Genomic DNA, 11,017 nt, shown 5'->3' on the forward strand with positions numbered 1-11,017 from the left:
TCTCTAATTAATACTCTTTTCACGACTCAGATAACCGAAGGCTATTCTTTTTCTCTCTCTAACTCTTTGAAGTGGGTAAAAGACCATTTTACCCCTCCATGGTCTCTATTACTCATGTTGACCAAAACCCCAAAGTCAACAAAAGTCAAACTCGAGTCAACAGTCCATGTTTTACCCGAATCGCCGAGTGCACCCTTGTGACTCGTCGAGTCCCATCGTTTCCCACATAAGTCTCGTGAAGGTTGACTCAACTCGTCGAGTTGACTCCCAACTCGCCGAGTGATCGCATGATTCAGCTCTACGGGACAAACCCTAATCAACTCGTCGAGTCGGCTCATTGACTCGGCGAGTTCATTCAGACCCAAAGCTCATTCAGACGATTTAAAACAGATCTATCACTCCAAACACTAGATATGTCCTCTCAGGGCTCAATAGTCATGTAAAGCTTCAATCTTTACGTTCATGCATGATGTTATTGCTCCAAAATGCTAATACATGCCCTTCATGAATGATTAAGCCCAAAAACCCTCATGTGGATGAATAAAGCTGGGACACCTAGACTCTAAGGACCTCACAAGGTCCAGATCTGAGGTCTAGACTTCTTAATAATTCATGCTACTCAAAAAGCTAAACAAAAGATGGCAAAAAGCCGTAAAACTCCATAGATATGAGATCTATCCAAAATAAGAAGAAAGGTAAAGACTTCTTACCTTTCTCAGGAGCTCTGGACAGGAAATCATTGGATCCAACAGCCTGACCTCCAGCTCCCTGCTTGATAACCTCCTCATCTTCCTCAAATGATGCACAAGAACCACAATATGAGCTTCTCTCTCACTCTCTAGCTCCAATAGCAATTAGGGTTTGCTCTCAGGGGAAGGTAGCCGCAAATAAGGCTATAAGTGCCTTTAAATAGGTCCCAAACCTGGGAAATTAGGGTTTCTCTGCCCAGCACCTACTCGGCGAGTCCCTTTTCTGACTCGTCGAGTCCACTCATTAAATCCACGCGAGCAACTCGACTCGACTCGGCGAGTTGGACACTCAAATCGTCGATTCTCTCCTTCAACCTCAAAATTAACGTACACAATAATATCCATGAAAAATTCGGATGTTACAAAATGCCCTCTCGATATCCTTTCTCGTTGATTCTTGTTTTTTTGTAAACAACTTTGCCTTTTCACTACGAGGAAACCGAGTATGCCTTCATCAATGTAGAATAATCCGGGTATATCCCATCACCAAGGTAGTAACCGTATTTGTATGCGTGCCCGTTCACCGTGAACGTCATATCAGGTGCTTTGCCGGTCCAAATATCGTTGAAAAGTAGAGACTGGCCAAGAACATTAAGGTCGTTGTTAGACCCCGCTACTCCAAAAAAGGCATGCCATATCCACAAATCTTGAGATGCAACAGCTTCTAGGATGATAGTTGGTTCACCTATATCTCCTTGAGTGAACTGACCACGCCATGCATTTGGACATTTTCCCCAAGCCACATGCGTACAATCTAGACTGCCAAGTATACATGGAAATCCATGCCTCTCTTCATGAGCCGAATAGAATCTCTCAATATCACGTTGAGTAGGTTTCCGCAAATATTGTTCGTGAAAAACCTCATACACACATGCAGAAAACCAATCTACACATTCAACTGCGGTCCTCTCGGATACTTTCAAGTATTCGTCAGATGCATCAAATGATATACCGTATCCCAAATACCTAAGAGCAACCGCATATTTTTGTATACTACTAAAACCCATTCTTCCTCTAGCGTCGGGTTTTTGTTTGAAAAAATCATAACGATATTCTAAAGCATTACTAATACGTAAAAATATAGCCTTATTCAGACGGAAACGACGTTCGAACGAGTCGTCATTATAAAGACAATTATCGGCAAAATAATCACGTACCAATAAGTTGTGTGCGGCTTGGCGATCACGATTGACGACCGCCCTTGTACGAGCAGCATTCGAACTTTCTTCGTCGTGAACGTGTTGCACAACGTTCGAGAATGTCTCGACGAATTCTACGTCGTCATCTGAGTAAAAAGTTTTTAAAAATTTCATATGTTTTGTGGAATCCATGCGTAGGTGTTTTGTAGTTTTAGAGAATGAAAGTTTTGTGAGAGAATGAAGGTGTGTTTTGGTGAAAATAGAAGGTTTATTTATTTGTGTATTGAATTGAGTTTGAAAAAAAAGGGCCAAATGACCGTTCAACGGTCAACAAATCAATAACCAATCGTCGATTCCGTTTACATTCGTCGTCGGGAACACGAAGAACAACGACCATGCCCGACCACGGAATGTCGGGGTGGTGTGCACGAAGTTTTCTCGTGGCCACCTGGACCACGACTCGTTTCGTGGTATGTATACCACAAGGCCTTAGGCGCATAATAATTGATGAGTTTTTCGTCCAATCAAACCATTTGGACTCTTACAATTTTCAAATGGGATTCATCCATTTTATGACGTCTATTAATCTATATCTATATTATCGTAATATTTGTTACTATTGAAATCTGGGGGACTTTACACATACGTTAATAATTGACGTTTTTAATAGTTATGAAAAATAAAATAAAAGTAAGAGTTCGGATAAGACGAATACGATCGCGTCGGGTTATAACACAAGTTTCATTATTTTTGTATGGAACCCATTTAGATATCTTTGCGAATCAGCAACAGTGATCGAGAATTCAGGACCCATCCCACAATATGACAATATGGTATAAATAATAATTTCTAATATGCAACTGAAAATAAAAGATTATATATAATAATGAGTTTTAAATGTTTAGATAACATGATTTCATAAACATTTATTGAATTAAAATAAAAGTTTTTGACAAATTAATCTTTCCTTTTTATTCATTTATTTAAGAAATTTTTGATAAGTTATTTACTTATTACTAATATACATAATATGTCAAACACTAAAAAATACATTATCAATGTTTTGGTATGGAAGAAATTAATTTAAACAATTTTTTAATATCTTTTTTGACGGCGGATAAACTAATAAGTTGTGTTACTAAAAAAGATATAAGTTGTTTTAAATAAGCAACATCAAGACAAATTGATTTCCCGTTCACAATGAGTATTAAAAAAGATTTGAATCAAAATTTAAAAAAAATTAAAACTAAAAAATGAACCAAGTATGATTAGTTCTTGTTTGGTCCGGTTTTAGTTGGGTTTTTAATTTAATCAATTTTTGGGCACGATATGATTTTAGAGACAAACCCAAGAGGCCAAGAGTACTCATGTAAAATTATTTAGGTATTTCTATAATAGAGTAAAAGAAATAAGCTTGTTTAGGTTCTATATTTTGTGGTTTTCTTATTAGAAAAATTTTTATATTGATAATTTTTTTTCTATACACAATAATTTATGTTTTAAAAATTATACAATATAATACTTTAATGCATAAACCGTAGTGTGATTTTTCTTTTTGTACAAATCATTTTCCTTGTTAAAATGTGAATGATAATAACTCAAGATCCTTTAGACTTTGCATGTTAAGGCTTTACTAAAACTCTAGCCGCCATATCATGACTTTGTTGCCTAAAAGAGAACCCTGATTTGTTATTGAATTTAACCAAAAGATTAATGTCTAATTTGGCTGACTACACCAATTTGAAGTGAAATTCGGTTAAATCAGGTGAGAATGAGTAACATCACAATTAATGGTGGAGCTAGGTTCAAAGCAAAGGGGTATCAGTTTAGACCTAAAACAAAGAATTTGTAAGGAACGTGAATTGATCCGAAGACATTTGTTTCAATAAGCCAACACCTTAACCAATAGATTAACTGTTTGTTTGTGTTTATAATTGAAGGGATGCGTATATATACACTACATAAAACAAAATTTGTCAAAAGAATTACACTACCGAATTTTTTTTTAGAGATATCCCAGACTACCACAGGATAATTATAGTCTGGAATTTTTTTATTTAATAATTGATTTTCTTTTTGTTGAATTAATTACTGAAACTTTGATTTTATTTGTTCGTTTGTTTTTTTTTAAAGACCACTTTAACCTTATAAAACTTTGATTTTGTTTTTCTTTAAAACACCACTTTAACCTTTTATAAAAGGTTTGCCGATAACCATCAAACGTTTGAATTGCATATAAACCACCGTACTTTATATTTCTTCTAGTTTAAAACCCTAAATACATATATATTTTTTCTAATTTAATCGTTGAAAGATTTTTTTTGTTTTTTTGTTTTTTTGTTTTTTTTTTTGAATATTCTGTTTAGCTATTTTTAATAATTTCAATTATTTTACTATATCATTTTTCTTGAACTGGATATTGAATGAGACATGGTTTTAAGAAAATATCATTTTTATTCATAATACCATCAGGGGTATAGTATGAGTATCTATACATGAATGGACATTTAGGTGGTGTTTGTTTTTTGTCTGCAGATCTGCGTGGCCTCTTCTGTCTGCGCCGCGCAGATCACGCGCAGACATTAGCTTTCGCAGACTGTTTGTTTTTTTGAAGACTGCAGACCTAAAAATGTCTGCGCGCCCTGTTCTTGGCGCAGATGTGGACCAGAGTCTTCTAACATCTTCAGACATCTTCTAGATTAAAAAAACACATATATCTATATTTTTTTAAGTTTTTTTTTTAATTTATATTTTTTCCAACTTTATTAATGATAAACAATTTGAAAAAAAAAATTACAAAACTTAAAAAAAAAACGTTCGACGATACAAACATGATATTTTTGACAAATTTATAAATAAAGATTTATTACAATAATAGTCGTTGAAGTTGTTTATATAAATACGAAAAAAATCATAATATATTCTTATATTTTTTTGCTAAATTTTGTAAAACATTATTTAATACATTATCGTCAATTTCTCGAGAAAATATTTATGCTACGTTTTTAATGGATTTAATTGAAAAAATCGAAGTTTATTTCCATCAATTTATGTATCAAATTCTTTGATCCTTAATTATAATGTTTAGTTATAACTTTGCAACCAAAGTTGTTGGTTTTTATCAAATATATACGTTAATTCATACCTTTTTTATTTTAATTTTTTATACAATAATACATAAAAGTTGATATAGATTTGTTAATTATTTATAACAAAGTCATAAAAATATTAAAAAAAAACACTTTGAAGTTTAAAAAAATCAGTTTATTTAAATTTCAGTTTATTTTAGTAGCCCGCAGATGTTAAAAAACAAACAGTCTTTTTTTTTCAGACTACAGACGTTTGGTCCACATCTTCTACTGCAGAGGTCTACAGATGTTGTCCGCAGACTGCAGACATTTTGCCTCAGAAAAAACAAACAGCACCTTAGGCTGCGTTTGGCATGCCACAGTTAGCTGAAAAGCTAGCTTATTTTTCAAGCTTTTTTGGGTTGTTGTGTTTGGTAAGCCAAAAAGCTAGCTTTTAAAAAACTACTTGGAGTAGCTTTTCAGGAGCTTTTTTACAAACTTCCAAAATATAACCTTAATTAATTATAAAAACTTATTTTAGAAAATGTCTCTTTATGTAATTTTATATTTTTCAACTAGCTTATCAGTTAGTTTTTACAAAACACGTTTTTTTTTAATTGGCTAGCTTATCAGCTAGCAGCTAGCTTTTCAGCTAACACGCCAAACGCAACCTTAATAGTTAGGCTATGTTTGGCATACTAGCTGAAAAGCTAGCTGATAAAAAAAAACGTTTGGTAAAACTAACTTAAAAGCTAGCTGAAATATATAAAATTATATAAAAGGACATGTAGGAGTATGTATTTCTATAATTAATTAAGGGGTGTATTTGGAAAATTTTAAAAAAGCTCCTAAAAAGATAGTCTAAGTAGATTTTCAAAAAGCTAACTTATAAGCTACTTTTTGGCTTGCTAAACACGACAACATAAAAAAGCTCGAGAAATAAGCTAGCTTATCAGCTAGCTGTGGCGCGCCAAACACAGCCTTAATAGGAATCCTAAACACAAAGATGATATATCTATCTTAGCTACAAGATTAACATTAGTAAGAATAATTATTATACCATGCAACTCGATTAATGTCTAACATCCATCTTGCATCGACTATACATGTGATCCTCATAAACCCAATTGCCACAATAACTTTAATTATTATTGCAACTCGATTGAATTAGGCTAAACTCCAATTTCATTCCATATCAATTAAACATGACATATGTCTTTTTAAGTTTTAACAATCGATCCCTCTGGTAACCATCATCACTCTAACTCTTTCAACATCATGTACACGTTTCACTTTCCCATAAATCTGCATCAAAAGCTTAAAATTATGATCATTATCGGGTTCCAACTCAAACAGATTTTCAGCAGCAATTTCCCCAATTTCTACATTCTTATAAACATAACAAGCGTGTAATAAAGCTCCCCAAACAGTCGGACCTGCTGCAAATTGCATTTTATCAGTAATCACTTTGTAAGCTTCAACAATCAATCCAGCCCTACCATAAAGATTCACCAAACATGCATAGTGTTCCATACTTGGAATTATCCCGTATTTTTCTGTCATTTTAGAAAACAACATTTCCCCATCTTTCACCAATCTCAAATGAGCACAAGCTGTTAATACAGAAACGAATGTAATGGCGTCGGGGGAAGTATTGGAATTCAACATACGATTGAAGTATGAAAGGGCATTTCGGTGGTTTTTGTGTACTGATATTATGGTGTTCCATGAAACCAGATCTCTTTCAGGCATTTCATCGAACACCCATCGTGCTAAATCCAACCTGCCATGATTTGTGTAAACAAGAATCAGAGAATTGGCGATTGGTAGATTCCATTCTGTTCCCTTACGAAGAACCCATCCGTGAATTTGGGATACGAGTTTTTGTGACAGCTCAGCTGTGAGAATTGTGGAAATTGAAATGGAGTCTGGCTCGTACCCGTCTTGTATCATGAATCGAAATATGACCAAAGCGTCGAATAAGAGTTGGTGTTTCACGTAGCCTGTAAGCATCGAGTTCCACGAAACTATATCTTTTGAAGGAATTTTATCAAACACTTTGCGTGCTTTCACAATGTCACCACACTTAGCGTACATGTCAACCAACCCGTTAAGCACAAATCCATCGTTCACATACCCACAACGAATAATCTCACGGTGAACTTGTTGCCCGACGTGAATCAAGCCCATGCCACCACAAGCTTTAAGAACACGAGGAAACGTGAACCCATCTGGGTCTACACCCTCTTCCACCATTTGAAAATATAAAGCCAATGCGTCTTCGTACAATCCCGTTTCGGTATAGCCTGATATAAGTGAATTCCAAGCAAAAGCAGATGAGTTTCTGTCATACATATAGTCGAACACTTGGTGGGCTTCATCGATATAGCCATTAGACGAGTACAATCGAAGAAGCTTTGATGAGATACCCACGTTTCTGCGTAGAAGTGTTTTTGGTATTAAGTGGTGAATCCGGATACCTTGTTCAACAGCTTCCAAACGAAAGCAAGTTTCAAGGAGTGAAGAAAACATACTGGGATCATCGATCTGTATGCCATTTTTGACAGCGGCTTCGAGGTCATCGACAACGTTGGCAAGTGCTTCAAGTTTAGTTTGCGGGCAACGCTTTTGGTTTACAAGAAGTTGCGTTGGAGATAATTTGGCTAATGATAATTTCTTAATTTGATTTTGATTTTTGTTGAAAGAAAATGCGTTGAGGATTTGACACTGGATAATACTAGTAACAGCCATTCAAGATAATATACGGGCTTTGTAGGAGGCACTTGTTATAATAACAAAGAAAATAGGGAAAATACCACAAAAGATGTGAGCGGACTTTTTGTTAGTTTATATTGGCCTTTTTGTGTAATATGTTGGCCTTCATTTCATTGGAATACATACTCATATAACATACTCATGCCCACATTTTGCTTTTTTTTTTTTCCTTAAAGGTTACTAATTTAATTTTCCCATATTGAATATTTATTAAACAGTGTTCTTGTTTTAAAAGTCAAAAAGTTAAGTTGGGTTTGATAACACTTCACTTTCACAGGACCTATAGTCCTATATTATGGTTGGTATTGTAATTAAGATACAATATTCTTTAACAAGTCAAAAAGTAGGATTGTTTATAGATTATAAAAGTAAATAGAATGCTTCTGTTAAAAAATAGTTGTCTCTGCGAGATAAATAAACATAGCGATGTACTTTGATGTGGGTTTCCACAGTAGCAACAAAAATCAATTAGGTTGCTTGTTAGTAACAAGTTAGAGTTGTGGATATCGAAGAGGATTTCAGTTTCAGCATCATCAGATTCAACAATGGTTTTAATACACAACAATGGCTTTTGTTTTATTTTCCCTAATAAAATACAAAGATTATTATTTCCCCTATAACCAGTCCGAGATTGATTTATTGACACACACAGATATTACAACATTTTCCATCATCTTTAGAAAGGCAATATTTTAATGACATAGGTTTGTCAAACTAAAAAAACAACCTTGTCAAGAAATGTTTTTTCTCTTGGGCATCATGGTGTGTGTAGGGATGAAAAAATAGGCCGAACTCGTTCAAAGATTTCGTCTTCTGTTCCTATGGCATTAATCTGCATCATTTTTTTTTATTTAAAAAATGAAATGAATGATTATTTGCATATATAGATTTTTTAAAGATATTGTTTAAAAGTAAGTGAGTCGAACCTTGTAAAGCTTCCCTTTCTCAGTGTAGTATTTAATAACAGGCAGAGTATAAGCTTCAAACACTTTAAGTCGTTCCATTGTGGTATCAATGTTATCATCAATTCGCCCCTATCACAATCACAAATATTTTTAGAATCGTACAAAAAAAAAAAAAAAAAAACACACACACACACACACACACACCTGATTACGATGGAGTACTCGTTTTACCATCTCCTCTTCATCACAGTCAAAGAAAAGTACAACTCCCGGTTCTATTCCAATCTAAACTTACAAATAATTTATTTAAGATTTTTAATGAACAAATAAATAATATATTTAAGTAATTTAAATACAAAGGAAAGGATGCAGTAATGTAACTCACAATCTGTTCATAAGCCACACGATTCTCCTCACTTCTTGGGAAACCATCGATTAGAAATCTATCCGTTTCATTAGATTCAATGGTACGTTTTAGCAATTTCACTGTCACTTCTGAAGAAACAATTTTCCCTTTTGTAATTGTCTCCAAAATCATTTCACTGAAACCATTACCCATATTTAATATTTATTGAGTAAAAAGGTGGAAGTTGAAATGGGATATTTATTTCACGTACCCGTATTCAGTGTTGGAAGATATTTCATTTCTCAGTAAATCTCCAACACTTAGATGTGTGAATCCATACCTCTCAGCAATCCTTGCACATTGAGTGCCCTTTCCAACACCAGGGCCTCCTACATACATACATATTATATTATATTATATTATTAAAATTAAACAAACAAAAACATCTCCACTTTAAACTTTCTTCATTCATGTAATGTGTTTTTAATTACCTAATACAAAGTTAATGCTTGGAGTCCTTGCTTTTGACAGGATTCCACCTTCTGCCTACATCAAAAGTAAAAAGAAGATGGCAAAATGATCATATTGGTTCAACTAAAATATAAATAATTTTTTAACTTTAAGTTGAATTATATAAAAGACCTTTAACGATCTAATTGTACATAGTGACATACCGGTTTCAGGAACGTTGTTGTGCTGAATGCTTCAAGAAAACTCAATCCATATGCCACCTTTGTCAATAAGAAAGATAATATAACCAATTTATGTAAATGACTTGCATAACAAAATCATCTGTATACAAATACAATCTTGTGAATGTCTATATGTATCTATCTTCATAGTTCTACCACAGGTGAAGATTATAAATCTCTATATAACAGAACCAATGTTTTGAATCTTCAACTGATAAATTGTTAACTAGCTCCAAATCAAAATTTCCAACATCAGTACAAGATTTTCTCATACATATACATCACTGCAAATGTATCAACATCCAAGTGAAAGCATCCAATCACAGTATCGTGTATTGCCTCACAAAGGTATATGTCCTTTTTAACAAGGATTTGAACTCGAACTAGAGTACTAATAACAACAATGGAGCTCAGGCTTTAAGGTTAATCAAAGCAATTCAACATCTCTATTTTAGCCATACCTGATCAACCAAGCTTTTACACAGATATATATCAGTTAACAACATAAAATTAACTTCAAATCTTTTGGTAAAACTATAGATATAAACAGCAGCAAAATCGAAGCATTCTCAGAACTAATCAAAGGAATAAACTCCTGTACCTGATTAAGCAGAGATGGTTTGGCCGCCGACAAAAAAGTTGACAGTAAACTGGGTCGCCTCAACATTTCTCGATCTCAGATACACCTCTATGTATGTATGTATGTATGTATGTACTTAAAGTTATGAGATGTATAGGAGCACTTGGTTCGGATTAGAAAGTCAAAACTGAGATCAGTTAAGTTGTAGATAGTAGCGTTCCTCACCTCCCAAGCTTGTTTTTTCAAGGCGTGTTTTCCTGATTGGGAGCAAATGGTTAACGTGATCGGAATCAATTTCACATAGGCATTTTGTCGAACACCTTCCGCGCCATGTGCAGCTGTCTACTGTCGTTGGGTGCTTCAATTTTGTTGGAGCTTTTTGTATTATTCAAGTTGTGTAGGGGGTTAAACGCCATAAAGTGTAGAATCAATTGAAAGTTTGGTCAATCAACACGAAAAGTCCGTTTTACAAAAATCAAAAACCTTTGCTCAAGATTTGAACTTCTATTGATATTACAGCCACCATTTCTTATACCCGGCCGATTTAAGCCAAAAGCGGATTAACCCAAGTGCGGTTTTGGGCTGCCCGGTTAATGCTCCTGTAGCCCAATTGTTTTGTATTGGTTTCGATTTTCCATTAAAAAAACAATAGAACCTAAGGCTAAGTCAAAGTTCGGAAAGCAATCGAAAGTGGATATTGAAACGAAACATCATGACGAAAGGAAAAAAAAAAAAAAAAAAACTTATGTTTATTCCATAAGAA

General features: G+C 34.1%; 3 protein-coding genes across 3 annotated transcripts; all 3 read right to left on the reverse strand.

Annotated features, from left to right (window-relative positions):
* Nucleotides 1-1,177: 1,177 nt before the first annotated feature.
* LOC145158716 (uncharacterized) lies at nucleotides 1,178-2,080 on the reverse strand. The gene has a single exon (XM_079077573.1). The coding sequence runs from the start codon at nucleotides 2,078-2,080 to the stop codon at nucleotides 1,178-1,180; it is 903 nt and encodes a 300-aa protein (XP_078933699.1).
* Nucleotides 2,081-5,994: 3,914 nt separating this feature from the next.
* OTP70 (Tetratricopeptide repeat (TPR)-like superfamily protein) lies at nucleotides 5,995-7,767 on the reverse strand. The gene has a single exon (XM_079081098.1). It carries the CDS (start codon nucleotides 7,705-7,707, stop codon nucleotides 6,184-6,186), a length of 1,524 nt encoding a protein of 507 aa, XP_078937224.1. The 5' UTR covers nucleotides 7,708-7,767; the 3' UTR covers nucleotides 5,995-6,183.
* A 480-nt stretch (nucleotides 7,768-8,247) lies between these two features.
* Nucleotides 8,248-10,745, reverse strand: LOC145161551 (P-loop containing nucleoside triphosphate hydrolases superfamily protein). The gene is made up of 9 exons (XM_079081099.1): nucleotides 10,480-10,745; nucleotides 10,276-10,362; nucleotides 9,657-9,713; nucleotides 9,474-9,528; nucleotides 9,254-9,371; nucleotides 9,022-9,178; nucleotides 8,841-8,921; nucleotides 8,658-8,765; nucleotides 8,248-8,563 (listed from the first exon to the last, which is right to left on the reverse strand). The coding sequence occupies exons 2-9, from the start codon at nucleotides 10,339-10,341 to the stop codon at nucleotides 8,489-8,491; spliced, it is 717 nt and encodes a 238-aa protein (XP_078937225.1). The 5' UTR covers nucleotides 10,342-10,362; nucleotides 10,480-10,745; the 3' UTR covers nucleotides 8,248-8,488.
* Nucleotides 10,746-11,017: the final 272 nt, after the last annotated feature.

The sequence above is a fragment of the Lactuca virosa genome, chromosome 2 (assembly GCF_052849685.1).
Source record: "Lactuca virosa cultivar CGN04683 chromosome 2, Lactuca_virosa_CGN04683_v6, whole genome shotgun sequence".
Taxonomy (NCBI): Eukaryota; Viridiplantae; Streptophyta; class Magnoliopsida; order Asterales; family Asteraceae; genus Lactuca; species Lactuca virosa.